At 35.6% G+C, this 26,723-nt stretch overlaps 1 protein-coding gene across 15 annotated transcripts in view; it reads left to right on the plus strand.

Moving 5' to 3' along the window:
• Positions 1–26,723, plus strand: part of CDH18 (cadherin 18) — a 578,978-nt gene that overhangs the window by 376,946 nt on the left and 175,309 nt on the right. For 11 of the 15 annotated variants that reach the window (XM_026842282.1, XM_026842297.1, XM_026842283.1 and 8 more), the window contains one exon: positions 2,240–2,716. In XM_026842282.1, the coding sequence (XP_026698083.1) occupies positions 2,489–2,716 (228 nt within the window). In that variant the 5' untranslated portion in view covers positions 2,240–2,488. Of the gene's footprint in view, positions 1–2,235; positions 2,717–26,723 lie in introns of all 15 variants that reach the window. The other 4 variants (XM_026842284.1, XM_026842286.1, XM_026842294.1 and 1 more) reach the window with 1 other exon arrangement.

A 26,723-nucleotide genomic window follows, 5' to 3' on the forward strand; every position in this document is an offset into this window, starting at 1 on the left:
GCAATAATACAAGTCTATTATAGGAACATGGCAAAACATAGGTCTTGAAAAAATGAGGTTGTGATACAAATGAAAAATTATCCTTTTGTAGGTGTTAAGTATTTTCTGTGTCTGAATTTTGAGGGGGGGGGGGAACAAAAGTATGTATAGTAAATCTTGGTTTTTTGGTATCTTCTGCACTCATTTATATTTACTCTTTTATCAGGCAAGAATTTTCCACCACCGCCATCCCCACAGTTTTTATAAAGGAAAGTTCAGTAGTAATAATTTCAAATACATTTTAAATGTGCCATTCTGAGAAATCTCAATGCACTTTATATACCATTTTTAACTTATTATACACTGCTTATAGTCTTATAAACTGCTTCCAGGCATTTCCCAAGATGGAAACAAAGGGAAGAAAAATAATACTTGAATGGATAAAACTGCAGCCTTATAATTTTGTGAGGTACTGCTTAATTTTAATGTACATCTGAAGTATAACAATGACTAACCTATTTAAATAGCTCATCTGTAAATATAGAAAACTTTAGAAGGAAATTGTATGCCTCAAGGCAAAAACTGATTTCTAGTGAGAATCAGTAAAGAATGCAGAAAGGCAAGGAAAGCAAGAAAGAAGAGTATATAGTTAGAAAAAAATGTGAGACCCAGAATGTCTGGATTCTGCACCTGATATAACTTAGACTTCATAGAACATTTAACTGAAAAGTTCCTAATAAATCAAATTTGTACTTAAAGTAATAATGCATCATGTTGTATGAATCTGTTCTGAAATGGGATATGAGGCTTTTAACAGACCAATAGCTTGGTATTCGTAGGGATTGAGGGGAGATTACATTGATATGGAAATAAAAGGGTAATACTAAATGTCTAAAAGTTTCTTTCCTCAGTGGGAAATACCATATAGAGTTTCTTTTTGACCTCTTTCCCAGCCTCAAGAGACTGCAGTTCTTCCTATACTTTGGCATAACTGTCCTGAACTAAGTAATACCAATGGAAAATATGTCCTTTCCACGTATTTCCAATGTGTATCAGTCTTGAAGTATTCTTCCATTATTCTGATGAGAAACTGTACTTAGATTAATACAGAAGAAAGCCTGGTTAGGCTTCCAGTATTATTATGGACTGAAAGAAGCATAAAGGAAAAAAAATCTGTAGCCAAAAGACAGTTCCTGAGCTTTCTTTCACTGCAGTAATTTTCCATCTGATTTCTAATTTCTTGTTTGGTTCTCAGAATTTTGAATTTGTTCTGTTGGGTTTCAGTAAAACTTAAAACCAAAATTAGTTTTATTTTGTTTCTGTTTACATAACCTGTACTGGCTTTATCATACTCAAAGCCAATATTGGAAGACAGTTCTAATTTTTGTAGATTTAATTATATTTTTTGAGACTCCTGATTTACTGATCTTTGATATTTTCAGATAACTGAACAGTTACCTTAGGGTAACTATTTCTCTGAGGATTAAAAGTTATTTTATTTCTTTCAAGGTACTTTGCTTTAAGTGCTACGTCAATTTCCATGCATATTTTTGTGTTTTACTATTGTACTATAAAAGGTTACATTTTCCTTTTTGAAGTTAAGGAAATACTGTCACTGGGAACTTGGATGCTTTTATAAAAACAATGCTGATCATCTAAACAACAGTACCTGTACTTTCTGTGAGACTGAAATAATTTTGTGAGGTTCTGGTATGACATTAATTGGAATTTATGTAAAGCACAGGGTGTAAAAGTGCACATTTTGACTGAAAGTTCCTGTCAGTATGCTCTAATATTGACTCAGAATCCTCAAAGCCCTTTTTGGAGGCTTTCTTTGGAAACCCATCATAGCCTTGGTATTTTTTACCATGTTGGATCTCTGTGTACAGAAGATCGAACTTACTTGAAATGACTTAACAGTCACTATCTAGCTAATGACACCGTAGCAGAGATTTTATTTTACTGCCAGACCAAGTCAGTGGTTTGCAGGTAAAGGTCAAAGGAACTGTGCTTAATCATCCACTTTTTAATAATGTGAATGTTTTCATAGCCTGGAAGAGCCATGCTAATTCTGAAGGTATTTTAATAAAAACAATCTGAAAACACTTTTACAGGAAGGATTGAGAAGAAATTTTAGTTACAATGAGAATCTTTGAAAGACTGGTTAGTACAGCTGTGAGTGTAATCTAAGGTCAGAAACCTGAAAATTGCTGGTTTTAGTGATGAGTAAGTGGCTTTCTTTTCTTTCCCTATTAGATAGAAAATGGTCGGCTGTGGAACTCTATTGTGAAGACCTCAGAAGAAATATCAATTTTTCCAGTCAGCTTTTCATAATGTGAATATAATTTGAGCTTTCCCAAATGGGCAGCTAAACAATGAACAAGCAGAAAAACCCATTTTGGACTGTATTTCTGAACCAGGCTTCACCTTCTGTCTCGGGAACTTATTAAAGGATTACAGCTGAAAAAGACGAGAGAAAGAAAACCTTGAACAGGAAACTTATCCTACCATGAAAATTACAAGTACATCTTGTATCTGCCCAGTCCTAGTTTGTCTCTGTTTTGTGCAGAGGTGTTATGGAGCTGCTCACCATGGCTCCATCAAGGTGACCAGAAATCAAACCAAACATGTAGAAGGCGAAACAGAAGTGCATCATCGTCCCAAGCGTGGATGGGTGTGGAATCAGTTCTTTGTTTTAGAAGAACACATGGGACCAGATCCTCAGTATGTAGGAAAGGTAAGGTCATTGTCTTTTTGGTTTGGATTTTGTTTCTCCCATCCCCTGAAATGTGGCACTGATAGAGGAAAACCAGGTATCTCCTTAGATGGCACCTCCTTTTTTTAGAGGAGGACACCTCTTGGATTGTTACAAATATGCACGGTGAACTTGCCAGTTGTCTATGTATACTTTCTGTGTTTATTACAGAGGAAAAGGATAAATAAGAGTAAACAGGATGAAGATATTAAAATATGAAAAAATAGCATTTCTTCTGAGCTCAGTTAAACATGGAGTGAGTGCAGCTGATCCTCTTATATCCAATTCTAGAACCCCAATTGCACGGAGCTTAAATATGTCCCTGTTAAAGACTTTTCCAGACTATTTCAGAATAAGATCCTGTTCTACTTCAGGGAATATTATACAGTCTAGGCTCCATAGGGTATTCATTCCACTCTGAGGATAGGGTGGAAAAGGACGCCTCTACAGGGAAATCCTCTGTGACTTTCTTCATAAAACAAAGCAGAAGGTGTGTTGCTTGTTACAGTTCGTCAGAAGCCTGTGAGAACAAGCCCTGGATTTATGTTTTGACGTATACAGGGAGCTCAAGGCATAAAGCTCATACTGATGCAGTTGTAGGCTGGCCAGTCTGGTTTATCATGTGTAATGTTGTCTGTATAACTTGGGTTTTGAATCTGCATTAAAATAACACAAAACTGTATATATAGCTTTATTGCAAGATGTATGACAGATGGAGGTTCTCTCCCCCTGAATACTCTTTCAGCATTATGATAGAATTTTTTATTACATAATCTACATGAACCTTAATTTCCTTAATGAAAATGGAGGAAGACATTGAATATGAGGGGTGAAAAAAGTTGATTAATAGGGTTGAAGGCATGGAAAAGAAATTATTTCATTTTAGTTTGCCTTCAAGTTGGGAATCCTGAAAATTATATCATAGAGTATGAAAAATATCGAAGGAAACCAGTAGCTTCTGAAATCACAGATGTCTAGTAGCAAGGGCTTTCAAATTTGAACAGTATCATCTGAACTAAAAATAGCAAGTGGAGCATCTGTACTTAAGATGCTGTTAACACAAAGACCAAAAAAAATTTATTTATTTATGCCAACCTTAGTAAAATACCAACTATTTCAGCACACTGAAAACTGTTGGGATTTGTTCAGGAAAAGTAAACTGAGGAAGGACCTTTCTAAATGGAGATAGTGGGTTGCATTGAAAGAGAAGCCTTTAAAATGGGTAAGGGGATGAGAAGGTATGCTTCCAGACATATCTTAGGCTGATTAACATTTTTATGAATGATTTTGGAATAGAAGAAACATTTCACAAACTTCTTGATGATGAAGAGCTCTGCAGGAGAATCAAAACATTGTCTGGAAAGAGCTAGATAGCATGAATAAGATTTGAATATGGAGATACAGAATAAACCTCAGGACCACAATGTGATAAAGCTCTTACAGAACTGTAACACGAATTTCTGTTATATACTACTGGTTTGTCAGGTGTAAGGGACAGAGGAAGAGAAAGATCTGGTCACCAGATCAGTTATTGCCTCTACTGTCATACCTTAGAGAAGGTAAATATGATACTAAGATGCAAAAGCTGAGACCATCAGAACAAAGTGGTATTGAAGCCACTGTGAAAAATAATGTTAACCTGTTTACTGCTCTGATTACTTCTGGCCAAGAAAAATAATTTTTTATATGAAGCTATACAGAGAAAATTAAATCCTATGGTTGGGGTGGTGGTGGAGAATAAAATATGTTTAATTACTCCCACAAATAATAGGGGAGAGCATGTATTATTTTATAACTACGTATCAGAAGAAAGCACAAGAGAAAGAAAAGTGCTATTTAAGTTGATTCAGCTTTTGCTTGAAAAAATAGGGTTTGGTAGCCATGACTTAATTTAGGATGGCAAAAAGAAAATAAATGAGATCTTGAAAGAATCTTCCGATAGGAAGAGTGGAAACAAAATGCTGAAGGGGTTTCAAGCATGCTTGTCTTTATGAAAGCATTTATAGATGTGATTACATGCAACAACTGAGGCCTGAATTCAGTGAGCTAAAGGATGGTCCTTTCAATTTTATGTTCCTATGATAGCATTATATATTTTGTTTCATCCTCTGACCACTGTATTAATGCAACAATTACAGAGATCAATGAATAGGATTTCTTTTAATCCTTCGTGGTCAGAATGTGACTACATGCCTTGTTTGAGGACATTTCTTCCTCTGTACTTACTAGTTTCTCTCCCCTTTTCCTCAGAGAATTCCCTGTGGTATTCATCATTTTCTACTCTGAGTACTTCACATTAGTAAGCTCATCTTTGCAGAAGCTTTGTGAGACTTAAAAGCATCTGTATTCTATTTACCGTCTTTTTTGTAATGGTTCTGGTGACCTGGTTTACTGCAAAGATCAATCATATTAGCTCAGGCATATATTTTTAATTCAGAAAAAAAGGAAAGTCTGCCTGAGACTGACATAATATTAATAATTAGCAAAATGTCAGTATTGTTCATTGTGCACGAGTTCCTTTTTATTTTGAAAAAAAACAGATGTTTTACTGATGTTGTGTTTAATTGTACACATCTTATCGAGGTCTCATTCTACGTGCCTTTAATTTGACAAGATGTTTTCATGCAAAGCACCTCAATTTATGAAGGCAGGCTATGTGAACATGCCCTTTAATTCCAGGCTTCTGTTTGGTGGCAGCACACTATCAATTCTGTCAATTATTAATTCTGTAGACGACTCTGCTTCAGTAGTGAGAGTTTTGCCATTTGAGATCTGTCCTTTCACATTTTTCACACCCAATTTGGGAGTAACATCACAGAGGCAGAGTCATTATGTACAATGCTGTTATAATGATTACAGTCATTGTCATGGAAATGCACACTGAGGACAATAGGGTAGGCCTGCAATGAAAATGGTAAGGTTTCTCATTCTTATCATGAAATGACTGTCAAGAGGATGGATTAATATACTGCCATCATCTGTTATACAGCAAGTGTTAGGACAACAAGTCATCATTACATTTTAATATCAAGCATATCCCCATTCCTCAGTAATTTCTTTTCTTTAAAATATGTCATTTGGAGAGTGGAAATCTCTAAAAAATTAAGCCATACTCAGAGGGTTTTTATAGGAACATGGCAAAACATAGGTCTTGAAAAAATGAGGTTGTGATACAAATGAAAAATTATCCTTTTGTAGGTGTTAAGTATTTTCTGTGGTTTGGGGATTACTGAATCGGTTCCCTCTGTTGCACTTGAAGTAAGTATTAAATGTTTCAGGGTATGTGTTCCTAAATAAAGAGTTCCAAAACCAGTTTTGTATGAAGAAAAAAAAAAATTCTTTTTCTAAAATGAGGAGGGTTTCTTGAAAACTTCCCAATGATCGGTAGTATCTGATAATGCTAGTTCTGACAGACCACTCATCTGTGGGTGCAAGTATATATGTGTGTGTGTGTGTGTGTGCGCATGCAGTAAATTTGATTAAATGGGAACAAATATCCTTGTCTCAGATAAGCAGCTTGAATCCAGATAACTGATCTTTTATCTATATAAGACTTTTTGTCTTTTGCATCTCTCTGTTGAAAACTATTCTAATGAACACATAGCTGTGAGCACTGAAAGGGGCAGGGCTAGTGAATGCATCTTGGCCTCGTGAGGAGCTGGGTACAGACTGTACCAGCTCAGAGCAATGCACATTCTCCTGAGGAAATGTGGAAAAAATGGTGCTGTAGGGCTTCAAGCTGTAACACTTCTCTGTTGCTATGGCTGATAGAGTTTGCATTTCTCTCGCATTTTCTGCATGCTTCGAGTTTCTATAATGTCAAGATATGGAAAACAAATAACACAAAATAATTTTAGGAAAGAAGAGAAACAGACTACATGTTTCAGTCCATATTTTGTTCATTTTGAACCTTCATGCCTCTTTGTCTCCAGCAGATCCGCTCCTTCTGACATTTTTTAAAAGTGAGTTGTACCAGAATCAGGTCATAACTACATATTCACTGTCCTTTATACTTTGGAGAGAGAAGTAAATGTGCAGTGGTAAAGGGAAGATCAGTGTTGGTTTGAGGGTGAGTGAGTCATCCTATTAGAGGAAATAGCAGAGGAATATAATGAACAAGACTGACACTTGATTTCTCTGCGGACACTTTGGATCTCTGAAATACTGAACATATACCTCTTAGTGCACTTCAGATGCCCTCCTAAGGATACATAGGAATGGCTTTTCAGGCATTCAACTTTGTAGTTTTTTTCAGCTGCATTTTTCTTCACAAATTAAGGGGATAAGGGGAGTGACACTTAGTTCTTACATTTTTACCTATAATTAAAAAAAAAAACATTTTCAGATTTGTGTTGATGGGGGAGATTAGGAAGTATGGAACAGTTCTAAATGAATGTGAATACAGGAAAGGGAAGAGAAAAGTACCAGCTTTTAAAATGTCCTGAAATGATTGTACTGAAATTTGGATTAGGAAAGAAATCCCAGGTGTTATACTGGATTTTCAAGGTAGCAATTATATTAATTGTTTATTTTACTCTTGAAAACAGAAATACAGCATAAAAGATGTCATTCAGAATTCTTTTCCAAAGTAATACAGTGACATGTCATTGCAATAAGTGAGTTCTAATACAGAAGAGTGAATCTAATCTTTCCTGATCATATCAAGACAATTTCATATCTCAGGTTTAATGACAGTAATGGGAAAATATGTATACTTCAGAATAAGTCCTAAGGAAGAAACAAAACTGGTTTTACAATTAAAATGTTCATATTCAATGTTAGAAGTTCACATCAAATAAAGCGTATCAGATGTTTCAGCATTTTGAACATAAGCAAACACTTCCAAAATTTATTCTGATAAAAAGGTGTTTTTCTTTTGTGATAAAGAAAATGGAAAGGAAAGTGTAGATGTTATAGTCTAAAGATTTTGCACATGGGTTATTAGTCATTTTCATGTCTGTAAAATGATGTGCAAGTGGCATAATCAGCATCTAGAATATCGTGCATCTCATTTTCTACCTTTTAGGTTGCTAGATGCACAAAAAAATATACTTAGATGAAATAATTTTCCGCTGTAGCTAGTAAAAAAGTGTTTGCAATAACAACTTCAATATGCAAGCACAGATTTTTTCTGTTCTTTTATGGACTTTGGTTGCTTCTTTAAAATTTTATACTCTATTAGACCTATGTAGAAAGTAAAGTAAAAAGAAAAGGTGAGGGATTTTGGCTCAGCAAGCTTCAAAATCACATATTTCATGTGTCTAGGGTAAAAGAGATTAACTTTTTAATTCTTCCAGGGCTCCTAGAAACGGGGAAGACCAACATTGAGTGAATACACATAACATTTCAGCAAAGATTTTGGCTTCACAATTTTTAATTCTATTTAAGACAGATAGCTCCAGCTTTTTTCAAAGAACCTTTCAGGAAATCCATGAAAGACTGAGATTATAGATGTTTGCACAGAAAAAGTAGAGATTTGTATTTTTAAAAGGTCTCTTTCAATTAAAAAAAAAAAAAAACCAAAAACCAAAAAATCTTCCCTGTTGTAGTTTCTCCATAGGTCACTAATCTCAGATTTTATAGTACTATCAATTTACTTCGGTGTTTATGGTTTTCTGCTCTCTGATTACGGAAAATCATCTTCCTTGTTACAGCACTTTCATTGTGTTAGGCCACTAACCTCAGACTTTACAGTATTTTTATCTATTTTGATCTTTATGCTTTTCTGCTCTCAGGTCCTAATTCTTGTCACCCTTACTGTTTGTAAATAACATTTTGGTTCAGTGCCATTGAAGTTGATGGAAACCCAACACTGATCATATAGGACAGTGCCTATTTCTTTATTCTCTTGTCTGCCTCCCACTTGTTCAGGGAGCAGCTTTACCAAGAAACAAGGGAAATGTGCCCTCTCCATCTTAACTTCTGTCATCAAATCTGAGGTCAGTATTGAGCAACATTATAAGTCCTGTATCACGTCAGCCATCTCATTTTCTACTGGTTTGGTTTTTTTGTGGTTTTTTTTGTTTTGTTTTGTTTTGTTTTGTTTTTTTACAAAAAGCTAATTCAGAATTGTTGACAACCCAAAAGCTTTTCAAAATAAAAGTGCGCACATGTGTACTTGATTCTTTTTGAGTTCAATTGGCACAACCTCCTTTGCCACGTCCATGCTGATAGCAACCCTATCATTCAACAACTGCTATTTGGTTTCTTTTGGGAGACTGAGGGCACATTACTCAAATTCTACAAGTCATAGAATGCTGTGGACCTTTAGGTTTTATTTATTATTTTAAAAACGGAATCTCTAAACATTCAAAAATTATTTGGGGGAATATCAAACTCAAGGGAAGAGGGTGCTTTCATCAGCCTGATTGGTCTGACTTTCTTCCAGCATGTTCAGCTGTATCTGATGTTTCCTGAATCACAGTACTTGCATTGCAGTCCTTCAACAGTAAATGTCTATATACAGACTGACAAGGGCATTTTGATTTGACAGACCAACAAAACAAACATGAAAGCATGAACATTGAAGTTCAGTCCTATTCCAAAAACATAGGATAAAGTTTAACTTCATTTAAATCAATGTGGAATTACACCAGGAAGAAACTTGGTCTTTCACATCAAAACAGCAATATTAAATCTAATATGTCAAAGTAATAACTGCTTTTCTGTGAGAAAGGTTTATACAGTCTGTCAGTTCAATATGGCTAAACATCAGGTTGCTATGTGGAGGCTGTTATTTCAATTAATGTTTCAAAATAATTTTGTCAAAGTGATCTAATCTTCCCTGCGATTCTTGTGGACCGAATAACTCTGTACAAAAACCTGACCCATTCTTTTGTTATTCTATACTTTTTACCCTTTCATGCTTTTGACACACCCACAGCTGAAGTTCTGTGGCTTTTACATGTTCTTTACACTGAACCACTATACTCATGAAACCAACGTCTTTTAGGTGGAACTGACATTTCTCACTTAAAAGTTTCAATAGTATTTTTTCGGGGAAAAAAACAGCCTTGTTCCTGCCTAAGCTATTTACGTTATTCATTTATTAAATGATATTGTTTAACACTGGGGTAGAAGCTCGGCATTGCTGAAGTTGACTGTTGTTTTCAGGGTGGCTGCTTCTTTGTATGTTAGTAGGTTTTTTGTTGCTGACCAACTGCAAACTATACTTTTGCATAACAAACATTTTTTTTTGACTAGAAGGTCAGTGAAGACAAGAAAAGCTATGCCACTGGCAAAATTAATATCACCTGTCAGTGGTGGTGAGGAATATGATGTTTATATGTAAAACATCTACACTTATCTGTTGATTAAATTACTGGAGAGGTTTAAGGGAAAGGAACTGAATGTTATTGATTTCTCATGTTTATGTAAAGTGACCTTGCTAATCTTAACTCTAATAATACTGGTTCTTGACACAGAGCCTCAGTGATGTTACTATATTGATATTCTGTAACAACTCAAGAATTTCTACAGATTACCAAGTTCTTTCTTCACATTATGTTTCTGAAATGTCAAAATTTAGGAAATACCTGCAGTGTGGACAGTCTTAATTTTGTGGCCCACACAGGCTTTGTGCATGTCAAAAATCATAGAGGGATACAGGTGTAGGATAGTATGAGTTTAAATTCACCTTATGAAGAAATTAATCCTTTACAGCTGTGGTGTATCCTAAAGATTTTTGACAGACCGCTTTTGCTTTTAAAATGAGATGTCAGTGTTACATGCAGTCAAATGGAGTAACTTTGAGTTAGAAGATGAAGTAACTGAGTTTGTGGCCGAAGTGAATACTAGATAGGTATTTTAAGTTGTGCTTCTGTACGATATTTAGGCTATTTTGCAATGTAAGGTACCTATTACTTGTTTGTATTAAAGAGTAAATGAATAATGTCTGAAAGGAAGGAATACAATGATTACCCAAAACCACAGGTACGTGGAGTGTGGTCACTGACGAACTTCTGAGAATTCTTCTCCTGCTGTTGTTTGGTTTCCCTTGCAAATTTTCTGGTCTTTATTAATACACTGTTTCCTTTAGTCAGGACACTTAGAGTGATGTTAGATTATAATAGACTTCTTCATCTAACTTTTTTTTTTTTCCTTCACATTGCTTGTAGGTAATGATGATCCCCTGTGACCCTCAAGTTTCTGTCAGTTTTGTCTGGTATTGTCTATGTCTCCAAAAGCCACAGGCACCAGGGGCACTCATGAAGGGGTGTGTGCCCAAACACACGTGTATTGGTACACACACAGAGGTTTCCTTGAATGGGCATTGCTTCTAATACAGTTCATGTTTCCTTAGATAAACATAGTTTGGTATCAAACTCAGAATTACTTCGTTGATTCCTCCACTTGAATGACTGCCATGACGTTTCTGGAAGCTAGATATTTTGTTGGTTTATTACTACTTTTCCTAGCTTTCATAATGACCTTTACAAAACATAGCAATTTGTGGCCCTTTTCTGGAGCTGCTTTGAAGTGAGGGCAGGTTCTCTTGCTGCGGTGTTACTTCCAGTTGGTGGAAAATAGATGACCCAGGACTTATTCTCTATGGACCCGTAAATGGAATTTGACTAAGTTTATAAAAGATCCTCATCCCCTTACTATGAATCCCATTGTGTGCAGCAGGAAGGTAACTGCCTCAGTGTGCCGGTGCCCCTGCGGCCCCGGCAGAGGCCCTGCTGGGGCGGGGGTTTCCCTGCAGCCCCTGGAGAGGCCCCGGCCTGGAGCGGGGAAAAGCCTCCGGAGGAAGGAGCGGCCGGAGGGGCTGGCACGGAATGGCCGCAGCCCCCAGCCCCTATCAGGAATGATAGAGTGAAGGCGAGCCTGAAGAAAGGGGAGATGGGTATAGTGGCAGGTGGTTTTGGGTTTTTTTGTCTTTCTTTGTATCTCAGCATCCAAATCTGTTTTAACTGGCAATAAATTAAATTTTCCCCAAGTCGAGTCTGTTTTGCCCGTGATGATATCTGATAAATGTTCTCCCTGTCTTTATGACACACAAACTATTTTTCATCTCTTATTTTCTGCTCATGTCCTTTTGAGGAGGAGTAATGAGAGAGCAGCCTGGTGGGCATCTGACAGCCAGGCAAGGTCAGCCCACCATGAAGTTGGTGTGATACAACTTTCCTTCTCTGTAATTGCACCTTTGACTTATGCCGTACTCTGTATGCACAGAATCTGTCCATCATTATGTCAAAATTATGTAAAATTCAAAGAATACTCAGTTTCTGTATTAAAAAAAACCCACCGCAAAAGTTGAGGTGGGTCAATTACATTTTTAAAATGTGGTAATGAGGAAATAAACATCACTCTGCCTCCTTTTATATTCATCTTGAATTTGGTAACTTCATTTTTGAGGAAATTTACTAGCTAATCTTAATAAGTGATGAAGTTGAAGATATGCTGACAAACTCAAGCATGAATTAGCATGTCAATTACTTCTCAAGTACTTTCTCAACCTTAAGACAGGCTCCTATTCAAGTTCAGTTGCCTGTAACTTTTCATGTCCACATGCCTTGTCTTTTTGAAGATTCTGCTGCATCATTTGGCTATTCAGTATATTTATGAACTCATTTGAGATGTATTTATAAAAGGAAATGTTAGCAGACTTCTACTTAGCTTCTTTATACAATGACATGATCACTTCTGTTGAATGATTGAAACTCTAGATTAAATAACCCTATTTACTCTGTAACAAATTACAAAGATTTAAAAAACTGCAGGAAGATGAACATGGTAATTAGGCAAATAGAATGCACATCACCACAGTTAGGTATTTTCTCATTTTTTCCATCTAGAAGTATGTGACAAATGAAACCATGCAGAACATGCTTTAGCAGGGAGAGATCTAGAGGTGAAGGTGGCTATAAAAGAATAGGGATTTCAGGTCTAGCAATATATAATTTTATCTCAAAATGGCTGGAAAAAAAGGTGAGTATGAGCCTGCAATATACTTAGGCTCTTAGTGGAGTTTGCAGAGGGTTAGTTTCATGGTGTTTTCTGTACAGAACTAAAGTTAATTGCTCATATTGATTTTGAATGTATTGTCTTCTCAGCAATTGTTCCTTTGCCTTATTAGATAGTTTGCCCACATGTCATCTTTCAGTTGTATCAGAATTATGTCTAACACTCAAATTCTAGTTGTTTGTGTTCTAGAACACATGCACATTTTTTAATTACAATAACAATTTGTCAGGCAATAAGTAAAGCAGGAGATCTAATTTTTAAATTTAAAACTTCTCCATTGTTTCTACCCATGTAACACAAAATCTGTGCAACTGAAATCACAGTGGTGAATTTTCCAATTAATCACCTTTGTAAATATTTCATTTCTAAAATACACAATATTTTGTTGGATTTTTGTGTTTTGGTTTTTTTTTTTTTTTTTGGGTGGTGTGGTTTTTTTGTTTGTTTGTTTGGTTGGGTTTTTTTAGTGGAAAACACCCGCCTGTAAAACATGAAAGAACTATTTCAGATTTCCTTCTATATTTTTTTTTTTCTGTTTATCAGGTTAGTTCTTGTTCATTCTTGACAAGCAGTTAGTTTTAATTTAAATAATTATTCCCATAGGTTTATCAGCTGCAATTTAACATATTTTAAACAACAGTGAAAAGAACACAAACACCTTTGTTTGGAAAGAAAGTGCAGAAGTGATGTGTTTGTGTTCCTATAATCTTGGGTCCGTTTGCTAAAGAGTCTGTTCTCTCCAGAATTTAGATGAGGTTTTCTAAAAGTTAGGTTACCTATACAGAGCTGTTCAAGGTAGGAGATAGGACAGTTACAAAGATGTCTCTCTGTAGTAAGGTATTATTAAAGGACTTGGGGAATAAGCTCAGCAGAAGAGCTTGTTCTAAGTCTATTACTCAAGAGTAGTGTAGCTGCCCTATATGTTGAATATTTGTATTAAATCTTAATCTTTTCCTCTTACGATAGTTTGAAATTTTCCATTAAGTTACAAACAAAAAAAGCCCAGTCATCAGGGGTAATTGTATTCATAAATTTACACTTGGGATTTACCTTGGGTTTACTGTATTAATTAATTTGTGTGGCATGGAGTATTGGAGTGTCCTTGTCTGTTTTGTTGTCAGGTATGTATCAGTTATCTGTGCATTTAACTGTGGCCAAAACATACTGGTTTGGTTTGTTATCTTCCAGTGAATTAGCATACTCAATACTTAAGGTATCAGTATAAATAATACAGCTTTTCAAGTCTTGTATAAAAGACATACCAATAATTACAGTTCTGCTGCAGAGATCTTTTCATATCAGTCAAAGGAGATAACAGCCATTCTCATGATAATGTGTTGATAATAGAAGGGATGCTATCCACAAACAGAAGCCTTCCTTTAAATTAGGAGAGCCTCTTTAGGAAGAGGTTTCTGTGTATGTTTACAAAACAAATAGAAATGCTTATAATTAATATAAATACAGTCTATTTTGGAATGCGTGGTACATTTTTAATAAGTTTTTTGATATATTGTATTGCTATATTTATTTTACTACTTAATACTAATTATATATTTTAATTGTAAAAATCAACAGTTTCTTAAAGAGGTATAATTTTGGACTTTGTAAAGTATTATAGCAGCAGTGTTTGCACACCCTTGATATATGAATACTTTCTGTTTGAAAGCCTTGAGTCAAATCATGACAATTTAACTATTTCAAGAAATAAAAAAGCTATATAGATGTTTCAGATGTAATATTAAAACTACAAGAACATTGTCATTACCCTGCTAGCTAGAATAACAAAGTTGCTGATGACATGTTGAGGGTGTTCAGATAGCTTCTAAACACAGGAAACATGCAGCAGTAATGGGGGACTTCACTTACTCCCTAGAAGACAGGATAAATTTTACATTGAGGTCGAACTCTAGTATCGAAAGGGTCTAACCATAATAAATAACCACTTAATAAATTATATAGCCATCAAATCTCCAAAAGAAGAACTAAAGCTAAATGTGGTTTTAAGTAATGCTTAAAGCAAATGCAAAGCACCTGCCAGAAAGATGTGAAGGACTAAAGGAAGTTGGAATGACTAAATGGCACTGGAGAGAGGGAAAATAGGGAGTTTTTAAAAAAGTGTGCTTGTTTCCAAATGAGAGAAATAGAAAAGACTGAGAAATCTTTCATGTTAATAGTAAAGCACAATAACCCATCAAAGAAAGTTTGAGGAAAACTTTCAGTCATAAAAAAAAATAAAAATCTTTAGAAACATCAGAATGAGAATGCCTACCAGAGACTTGTGCCAAAAGACAGTTGGGGTGTAAAAGGTGTAAAGAGAGCAAAAGAAGACAGGAAAGCTAAAATAACTTTTAAAATCTCTTCACCATGTGAGACCTTGGGGAGCATGGCACAGTCATTTTATGAAGAATTCATCAAACGAAGAGTCTCAAACTGAGGAACTCTAGAAGAGGCTATAGGACAAATCAGCAAAGGAACAATAATTAATCATATGTATCTGGTGCAGTAATCCCAGAAGAAATACCTAACCCAATAATTTTGGTATATTAATATATAAAACTGCTTTGGTATCTGAGGTCCAAAGTGTGCAGTAATATCAATATCGCAAAGAAGCAAACTAAAAACAACCAACAAAACAAAAAAATACCCAAACCTAAAAAACCCCACAAAACCTTGGATGTGGGGAAAACCAATAACATTTTAAACTATTATGGAAAGCAGAGTGAATAGACAGGTGACAAATTTCATTGATTATACTAAGCTATGGAGAAGAAAAAATGGCAAAGACCAACCATAAAAAAATGCAGCAGAGGGCTCTTCCAAGACTGACTGAAATTCAATATGAATAAATGTAGAACAGGGCCCATGAGCAGCAGCTGAGTTAAGCAGATTTAACTGAGCTGATGGTTACCACTCATTAGCAAGACTGTAAGGTTGTATGAGATCTAAGATAAACCTCCATTAGCTGAGTGCTTAGAAACAATCCAGTGAACAAAGTGAATAATAGAAATGATTAGGGAAGGAAAAAAAACCCCACAACCAAGTATCTTATTGTATGATTCTGCACCTGTGTCTCAAACACAAAGCATACTTCTCATTTTCTTATCCTTTTCCCCAGTCTTGCAAAACAAACATTTCTGAGAAGGGCTACAAGTCTGATTTAATGTACGGAACAGCTTCTGTATAAGGAGTGATCTATCAGACAATCAAACAGTCACCTTTTTTGGAAAGCTCCACATTTTCAATTAACAACTTCAGTTCTGGGATTGCAATGTTTATTTACAGCTGTTGTCTTTCTGAGTACAGGGCTTTTTTTATGGGAAGGGATTGCTTTACTTTCTTGGAAGTAGTATGAGGAACACCTGAGTAGGGGAGGGCTCTTCTGACTGAAAAGAGATGAAGTGAAGCATGTTGTATCGTGGCCTAGGCAGTCATGAGTAGTGTGAGGAATGTGAATCAGAAATTATTTTTTCTTCCTTCCTCCCTCCCTTCCTTCCTTCCCACAAGCTTGACACATGCTTAGAATAGGATGCTTTGATGTTTAATGCTACACCAGTGTTCCTAATTAGTCTCTTGATAATGAATTTAGGTAGTTCAGCAAGTAGAAACCATGGCACTTGGAGATTAAGAGCAAGCCACAGTCTGACAGAAAATCTGTGCATTTGAGAAACCAGAGCTCCGTGTCCATAAATATATAGCTGAGCTTTAGTTCAAATATATGCTATCAAAAATCACTCTTGCCAATCACACACCCGTATCACAAGCACTTGTTATTGTACTAAATATTATTCCAAGCTTGACTATGTCAGAGACTATTACTAATGAATTCAGCATTTCCAGTCTATCCTCCTTTATTAGATAACTTTTCCTTTACATTTCTGTAATAGCATGGGCAAGTCTTGGTTTACATTTTATTTGGAGGAAGTACTTTCTCCATTTTTCCTCTATATCATATGAAATCAGTGACATGTTTCTTTCAGAGCACAAGGAGCACATTCATTATAGATAGTTTTCATACTTAAAGCAAACTGGCAATTTACAGTGACACATTCAAGGTTTGTTTTTATTTAAATCATTAATCATAAGGATCATGTAAAACTTGGATGTAGATTCCAGGTAAAAGCTGAAATACATGCATGGTAGTACTGCTTATAACATTAGGTACAGTTTGTGGGGAAACCCTTCGATCGTTGAAGTGACTAATGATACTCAGTGGCTCCAATTTAGTACACTGTTTAGAAATTAATCATGTTGTTGGCTTGTTTGATTTGTTTGTTTCTAGTTCTGACTTCAGGGAGTAGGTTTTTGGTACTTACAGAAAATCAGATCCCACTGAGAATCTTTCATGTAGGAACCCTAAATGAGAGGTACCAGGAGTTCTCTTCCTCCTATATCTTAATTTGAAAAAGTGTTGCTAGATGTGAAGATTGTGTAATTGCTTTTAGTTGTGGTCATTTTCTTATTAATATAACTATTAACTTTTAACTTGTACTATACTGTCTCTCATCTATTATGTATCATTTTCCCCTTGGTGAATACACTGCAGAAAGCAGTAGTTTTTATTAAAGAGACACTTCCGTGTCCCTAAAATATAATGACGTCTCTGACTTCACTGTGGATGTTGATGGTCATTACAGTGGTTAATAGTAGCAGAAGAAATGCATGTCACCTAATTAGGCAGCATGTACAAATGTACTTGACTGGAAGTCAAAAAGTTAATGTTCCTGGTTCTTTCACAGAAGCGATGTACTATTGAGTAGCAATACACAGTGACCTTACTATGGCTTTTTTTTTTTTTTTTTTCTTTGTATGTGTTTAGATGTAGCTTTTGGAGAAAAGACATGATCTTAGTATGTATTTTACATATTATCTGAAAAAAATGGGACCGATAAGATCCTACAGTAATATAAGTAATCCTTATCTCTGAAGCTTCTATTTCAGCAGAACTTAAGTAGTTCACAAGGCTTGTGCTGACCACTTACACAGTAAACAGACATTCTGCTTCATGTCTCAGAAGTATTCTAACCTATAGGATATTGGCATTTATTTGTGTTGATTTTATTTTCTAGCAGAGAACGGTGTTTTATTCTGGCAGCCTTTTGCAGCAAAGCATAATGAAAAAAATCCCTGGGTGGAAACATGATACAAATACCAAACTGTACAGCTACCCTAGGGAAAATGTAAAAGTTTCTCTTCTGGCTCGGTAGTTACTAAGTAGTAAGCTACTTTTGTAACTTAAAATGTTTCTTCAGAATTTCTAGGACCATTTCTAATCTCTAAAATTGGTATTATTCCCCACCAAAAAACCCTGAAAACTTAAACCTCACTGCTGTTTAGCAGCTGTCTTCATCAATGTAATCCCCATAGTACATCTGTAGGTGCAATATTGGTTTATTAAACTGGAAACATATAAATGACAATACTCTTCCTCCAAGAAATATTGTCTGCAAGGTTTAAACAAATTGAATACCAAGTAAATGAAGAAGAATATTCTCAGTGTGTCAGTTTACAGAAAGGAGAGAGTGCTCCAGTTTGTCAGCCCTTCCATGTTACCTTGAATAATCATTTGAAATGCTCCTCATTTCTCATGGTATTCCCATCTGCTGAGTTGTTTCCAGTCAATAGTTACTGAGTTTTCTAACACCTGCATCCCTCCCCCATCAGCAATGCTATTAAGGAAATGGAGACAGACTTTAAAATCTGTTGAGATTCTGCATAAATACTTTCTTCTTACTCATCGTTATTCAGGTGAATTCACTTTTTGAAATTTCTAGGACTGCAGTTCCCAGTTTCGAGCAATTCATAACTGTATTTGCTACTTTTAATCTTTCTTTGTGTTGTTGCACCTGTGACTCTAAAAGATCACCTTGCTCTGACCTCATGTGCATTCTTTGGAGACTAAAAGATGATTGAATCTTCCTATTACCTCAGCTCTATGTGGCAGCTCATGAAAGATCACATTAATGTGTGAACAGAATAGTGTATTTATGTGGGCACTAGAAGCTAAATGAAAGCTGTTTGATGAACTTCAAACCTTTCTCATTCTGAAGCATACTAAATATGAAGATAATGTATGTTTTGAGACAATATTACACTAATGTATTACAACTACATGAACTGTTAATTGGAAACAAGTTAGAAAGAAAGGTGAAAGATTTTGGTTTGTATTGCCTACATTCTACTCCCCAAAGGTTCTTGAGAGATATTAGTTAATTGACCTTCACAGCATGCTTCTGAAACTTAAGATTTATGAAGAGTTCAACCGAGGCATTGGGAAGTAAACTGGGTTCCTCAATAGCATGTAACTAGAAGTCTGTTCTTCCCATCCCAACATTTGCCTGATAGAAAAGTAAGAAAAAAAAAAAAGAAATAAAAAAAAGGTAATTATTTCTCAAGTTTATTCCTCAGCTTTGATTCAGTTGAGTTGCATCTTTCCAGACTGCTTGTTCTAACATATACCCCCTGAATACACATGGAGAGGCAGTCAGTTTTCCTGGCTCTTGGCACTACAACACACAAATGCTTTTACATCAGGCAGATGCAGACTTGTTACCAGCATCTACTCAAATATGGCTGAAGGCATAATCCAAGACCAGAAAACAAGGGAATTAGCAAAAAGTGTTGTACTCTGAAATGTTCGTTACTCCACTGAAGCCTATAATTAACAGGTAGTCATGCAGTGTAAAAGAGGGCTCTGCACCTACAATTTCCTCATTTTCTTCTATGTGCTGATATTGTGCAGAGAGAAATCTGTATCTCTACTGTCTTGATTTAGCAAAACAGTAAAGTGTTGAAGATCTGCAGCTTACTACACTGTACGTGTAACATCTCATATAGTAATTAATGACATCTAATATCATATTAATATATTAAAGAGTTATATAAGGTTATACTGAGTTTCTGAACAGCTCTAGTAAACCATGCTAATGTGACAATAATCTGACTTTCACAGACTGGCTTCTCAGCTGATGTAAATGGCAAATCATTGGATTTGTTCTTTAAATTCTATTTGAAGATCTTGCCACATCTCTAGAGAATCAAGGACAATTTTACACAACATAATTTTATGTTGAGGTCTGTGTCCTAGTTGCTGTTTATTTCATGCACCCTCTGAAGAGTTTGTGACAGAAACCATTTACAAGTTTAGTCTGTGAAACTCTCCTGGGGGGAGATCATGAATCAGCTTCATATAGTAAGATGTTTTGGGAAGCACATGTGGTTATAAAAATGACATGTGAAGAACATTGTTTCTCTTCTGTTATTCATTAGAAAACATGTGTGTCAAAAGTGTGTGGGAAATACAGAACGCAGGTTACAGTAGCAAGAGAAAGTACAAGTGTTGAAAGAATTTACCCAAGTAGTCACTATGCAGTGTCTGTATGGATTAATCTCAGATCAACCAGAGTTCCAACATAAAATTACAGTGAACTTGTTTGGTCACCCTTCAGGTTATTTCCTCACTTTTTGAAAGCCTTCTGATCTGGGTCAGCTCTTTCAGTTCTGTCCTCCTTGCAAGCATATAGATATTTTTAGGTTTTTACATTACTTATATGAGACATGTCTGAATTTTGAAATAAATTAAAACGCTCACCCATGAAAATAAAATGACTTGTCTTTGATGGCTATGCAGAACACTTTTTATAATTCCTATGAAGCTCCCATATCTACAGATCTCTAAGATCTGCCTAGATTGTTTTTTCTTGTTGCCTTTCAAGTTAGAACAGTTGCAAATCTGAAATGTTAGATATAGTTCTGAAAAATGAAATTAAACTATAAAATCTTTGGGCTTTATCATAATTGGTATGTCTACTTTCTGGGAATTTTGCAAAACCCTGAATGAACTCAGAAAGGTTCCTGAGCATTGCAGCATTGGTTTATGTTTTTTATTAACATTCAGCTGATTAGCAGAAGCTAAACTTGGAATTGACTTCTGTTTGATAGGTTTTTATTATGTGGAGGCAGCAGGACCTGGGTGAGGTAACTGGTAAAAAAATCCGTGTCATTCATCCACTGGGAGTTTCAAAGAGTGTAAAGGGACAATGTTTGCCCATTCTTCAGAGCTGGGATGCCCATCAGAGGACACACTGAGAAGCTATGTGACTAGATTAATCATGAGTGTGAGATGTACAACAAATACAACTTGATTAATTGATTAATTAATTATCCATCATGTTTGTTGATTAGGGGAGTTTTCAGTGTCTTGATTTATTGCCTTTAATAGTGAATTTAGTTTCCTGACAAGAAACGATATTAAGCGCATTTGTTTGTATATAGTTATGAACCTCCAAATGTGGGAAAAGAAGTGATTCCCAGTTCAACTCAGATTTTAACCATATGACTGGAAAATAAAATGTGCATAGTAGAAGAGTTTCTCTTTTCCTAGTTAAACTAATTGGAGCTGTGCTACAAGAAGACCATGATATATGGACCATGTTATATTTTATATAAATTTTACTGTTCCATTTTTTCCCTGTTTTGTCAAAGATGTCAAAAATATTTTTATGGGTCAAATTCTCCTATATTTTTTTACATTCAATATTATCTTCTGTAGAGCTCCTTTATTCTGTTTGTTAATGTTTTTAAATTGGGGCTGCTTACTGATTTTTTCCTGTTTTGCTTTCACAGATGCAAAATAAATTAAACTGGCTTTTTTTTTTTTTTTTTTTTTTTTTTTTTAAGAAAGGGGAAAGTGATGCTCTACCTTGACAAATAGGATAGTGTTCTGAAGGGCAGGGTGGCAGCAGGGGGAGACAGCTTCTGGAGTCAGGAGCTGGAAGAGCAGAGAGCACTGTTGTAGGGTACTCCCTTCATGGACAAAAGTGATTTTTTTGCCTGCTCTGGGATACGGTTAGGTCTCAAGTCTCCTGTGAGTAGCAGTGCAAGTGGTGCATCCTCTCATGACTCAGGGCAGCAAGAAGGGCCACAGGTGAGCTGTGGTGAATAATTAGGCAAAAGAGGGAGAAAGTACAAGGCACAATTATGTGCAGTAGAAATTGATGAGATGGGACTGACAGCCAGAGCTGGAACCATGAAGACTGTGAAAAGAGGGTAAAACTTCAAATCAGTTTTAGCTTCACCATTTATTTGCCATTACATTACCAGCTGCCATCATGAACCAGAATGAATGATCCTAATTTAAATTACACTGTCACCTCTCTGAGATCTTCAGATTGCTAGAAGAGCGGAAAGGAGCATTACTTAAAGAAGAGTCAGTACTGTTACTTTTTCAATATTACCTGTGAGTTCAGTAGTCCTGCTGTCTGACAGCTTCCACAGTTTTAACATTGCCTTTTCAAAAATATTTAAAAAAATAAAATACTGGGTTTAGAGTATCCATCAGTACGGATGTCTAAGAGCGTTAGCATTGTTCCTTTTTATGCTGTCTGATAGCTTTAAAAGGGAAAGAAGAAGCTTTTGTCATGCTTTTCTTAAAAAGGATAAAAGATGGAACCCCTGCTAATGGGAGGAACCCTAAGAATTTGAGATCTCACCACTCTGTTGGAATAATGGGCAAGAGACAAAAGGACACATATAACAATTAAGTATGTATCCTTATGAATTCCAAATATGCTCTTTTTTAAAATGTTCCTCTATAATTAAGCCTCACTTCAGTAAAAACATCTGTTGTTGTTTTCAAAAGTGGTAAGTTCTCTTGATGAGCTTGTGTTGTACATGAAGTATATATGCAGAATACCACAGAAGATGTCCTTGTTATGTGTGTGTATATATATTATTAGCAAAGAAGAGTAATTAGCACATGATAAATTATCTAAATACCAGGATTAGTGGTATGATCACACGTTATTTTTTTAATGTAAGAATAGTCTTATGGGTGCTAATCATAAACATAAATATAAAGAGCTGTTTTAAGAAACATAAACAATGGATAAATCTGTTATTTATCAAACCTTACACCTCTTAAAGTTGAGCTAGAACAAACTCTCTTACAAGATTATTTTTTTTTCAGATTTTGTTTGGCTCAAGAAAAATGTGTTGTGGTAGTATTTCAGCGCTCCCACTTGTGAGATAAATCAAGTGTTGCTGACATACAGTGAAATAATGATTCCCTAAAAAATTACTCTTTTTCAACCCTTTATAAAGGCTACCTTTGAATGTTAGATTGTGATTTATTCATAGAATTGAACTAATTTACCTATCCTTAATCAAGACCAGATCACAGATTAGAAGGAGATGCTTTATACATGAAATAGCGAAAATGTTTTTTAAAAGGCCACAGAATTCTTCAGGAAGAAACCTCAAGAGATCATATTTTCCATAACCATAGCCCACTACGGGATAAGCTATGACTAAACCTTTCCTAACAGATTTTTGTTTACTTCATCTCATTTAATCAGTGCTCGTTTGCTTCATTCGTTCATTCATTCATTCATTCATTTTCTTTCCCACTCTCATTTTTTTTTTTTTTTTTTTTTTTTTTTTTTTGTTTTCAGTCTAAGATGGTTGTCTATATGTCAGAGTTGTATATTAACTACTGAAACCATGTATAATTTGGGGATGTTAGGCGGAAATAAGTATAATCATCACAAACTAAAATGAAGTCATATCCTGAACTAAGTAGCTAGAAATGTTCATCTATCTTAGCATGATTATTAAGTGCATAGGACATCAGAAAATGTCCAAGGAGTCCCTGGTGTGGTAGAGTCCATGCTGGACATTCCAGGGCCCAGTTAATTGTTTTCTGGAGTCCTTGAGCCAATGCAGCTTTTGTAGACAGAGGCACCTCTTTCATGCAGAGGATCCTTGGAGAACACATATATAGTCTATTAGAAAAAAGGTGGTTTGAATCTTGGGTTAGTAGGTAGTATTTCTGATAATCAAGTCCAGTTACCTCACCAGGTAAGGTTTTGAAATATGACCTCTCTCCTTTTCCAAGAGGCAGGGAAGCACAGACATGAAAATAATCTGTTTGTCTACCATAAAGAATACATATTTTATTGTCTAAGGAAGTGAACAACTAAAGGAAGCACATCAGGTTGGGGAGGAGGAAGGTGTTATATAAAATGCACTTAGAGATTATTGCAATAACAACTTGATTTGTTAACAAGCTTTTTCAACAGTGAAACAGAAAAGTCTTTCCATTCCCTGCTGTTGGCAGTTGAATAATACTGACAAAAATGTTAATATCGTTATAATCATTGGAGAGGATTGTGCAGAATAGGAATGAGAACATTTTTCATGACCAGACCAGTTTGGCAAAAATCTTCCATTGTTTACTGACTATATACTGGAACTGAAATTGAAAGCTAGCTGAAAATCTTTTGCTGGATGTATTCATCAACAGTAAATCATGCTTACTGCTGGTCAGGAATAGGTATGAAAAATCTATATTCACAAGAAAGAAATTTTCTGGTTTATTGTCAGGTGGTATTTTGTTTCTATTTCACAGGTTTTCTTTTTTCTCAAGAACATTTTTAAGACCAAATGAAATATGAAAAATAATTATTTTAAATGAGAAAAAAAATTCAGAACTCACAAAACATAGCATGAAGTGTGTGTCTAATGTAAGAAGTAAAATTACAGAGACAGAGGTAAATTTATAACATTACTACTATAAGACACAAATGGAATTAATCTGTAACTAGGTGTGCTAATCCTAATGTAGTGTGGACTGTGAAACTATTTTCTGGATTTTATCATTAATTTAATTCTGCTTTCACAAGGACTCACTTATTCTTGAGAATTTCACAAGCAAATATTTCCTTCAAATGCTAATTTTCTGAATACCAGCATGATGCTGAAAGCACCACTTCCAGGGAGGAAATAGATAGCATGCAAACTCATGCTTTACTGAATATCTGTGTCCTTGGCATCTTTCTGCAAAGCTGTTATCGCAGCCATATCTTCTTTAAGCTGTCTGATGGAAGCTTTCTTCTTTATATTAGAAATACATGTACAATTGTGAAAATTACCTTCATTTTCCATTCAAAAGAAAAGGCAAAATGGGAGTTCCATATTCTGAAATATTTGTGTTTCTAAACTGTTTTTCTCAGCTTGATCAAAATTGCTTGTGTACTGTAGATGTAAATAGGTGTACATCCATCTCATGGAATTAAATAGGGATATTTTGGTGGGGAGGACAGGACATCTTTTTAAACTGAAAATGCATTTGTTGCCTACCCATGGAGCCTTTGGATGTGTTTAGGAAAGGCTGAAACACAGAGAGCTCGTGAACTTCAAATTATTCACTTTAATGAAAAGTCTACATTGGCTACTGTAATTCTAAAAGCAGTTTTGGTTTTGATTTTCCTATTAGAAAATTTCCTGTTTAATCATACAGGACTGATAAGAGCATAAATTACTATAATTATTAAATGAATTGTTATCTATATATTGCTGCAAATATACACTTTTTTTTTTCCATATATTTTTCTGTAACCCTCTATTCACTTGCAGAGTTTTGCACCAAATCATCCTCCCCAAATTTTCCATATCATTCAGCAAAAATTTTAAAGGCCAGAAGCTGATCTTTAAATTTTCATGTGTCCTTGATATCACAGTTTATCAGTTGCTGTGGCTTAAACCCAGCAGCCAAACACCATGCAACCATTCACTCGACCTTCCCACCCCAGGGAATGAGGGAGAGAATTAGAGGAGTAAAGGTAAGCAGAGTCATGAGATAAAAACAGTTTAATAATTGAAATTAAATAAAAAATGAAATAATACTTATAATAATAACAGTAGTAATAAAATACACAATGAGTGATGCACAGTGCGATTGCTCACCACCCGCTGACTGATGCACAGCCCATTCCCAGCTAGTGATCCCAGAGAAGAGGCAGTCCTGAAACTGTATTCCTGGAAGACCCAGAGCTTCCCAGCCAACCCTCATGTATGTGCTGAGCAGGATGTTATATGATATGGAATATTTCATTGGCCAGTTTGGGTCCATTGCTCTGGCTCTGCTCCCTCCCAGCTGCTTCTGCACCTTCACATTAACAGGACATGGAAAGTTGAAAAGTTCTTGATTTCTTAACAACAACGAAAAACAGGGTATTATCAACATTCTTCTCTTACCAAATCCCATACTGACGTGGAAATACAGCACTATTCTAGCTACTGAGAAGGAAAATTGGCTCTATTCCAGCCAAAACCAGGACATCTGTGTATTCCATGAGAATGCAGTTGGGGGTGGGCTTTTAGGAACTGTAGTGCATGTGGAGCATACAAACAGATGAGTGTTACAGGCTAGGATGCATAGGAGAACACAGGATAAAGCAGGGAAAATCAAAAGTAATGAAAAAAGCATGATGGCAGTATTTGAAACATAGAGGGACATAAAATAGCCTGAAGGACTTAAGGCAAGAGTTAGATCAGATGGGGTCTGAAATCGTGGGCTGAGACATCTGTCTATTTGGAATAAAGGTTCAATACAACCCGCCTGCAAATTTTTTTGGGGGGAAAAAAGAAAAAAAAGGTAATTCCACTCTGAAAACGGTCTGAACTCTTCAGAAGACACTTCCCTTTGATCTTCTGTACCACCAAGTACTCTGCAGCTCAGTATTCAGCTTGGTTCAGAGGTTCCTGCTCCTGCCCTGACCTTGCTTACACAAACAGCAGGGCCTGAGCAAGCAATTCGTAAGGTAATAGCCATCTAACATTTTGAGAACCATTTTATACTGTCATTCATGACCTAGTGAGAATCAACACTATGGAGACATGTACTACTTAGTGCCTAAGCAGTATTTTAGCTACATGATGTCTGCAGATGTTGCTGACAGTTGAAGGAGTATAATTTATTAGCTCAATAGGCCTTCATCATCAGAATAGGACACATTATCTCCTTTTGTTCTGTTTTCATTCTTTTGGAATTTAGTCCTGTGTCTGAAGAGGGAGCAACTCTATTTTTTTAGTATGTGTGTCCAGGTAGCTTGCCATTATTTCAATGGTATTGAGTAGTGCTATTTTGACATGGCAAAACATTGCATGCCCATGTCAATGTGTTTGGTTTCCAGAAATGCCAAATACTTCAGAGGCAGTAAAATAATCATATTCTTGAAAATATAAT

The sequence above is a fragment of the Athene cunicularia genome (assembly GCF_003259725.1).
Source record: "Athene cunicularia isolate RWA chromosome 2 unlocalized genomic scaffold, athCun1 chr2_part1, whole genome shotgun sequence".
Taxonomy (NCBI): Eukaryota; Metazoa; Chordata; class Aves; order Strigiformes; family Strigidae; genus Athene; species Athene cunicularia.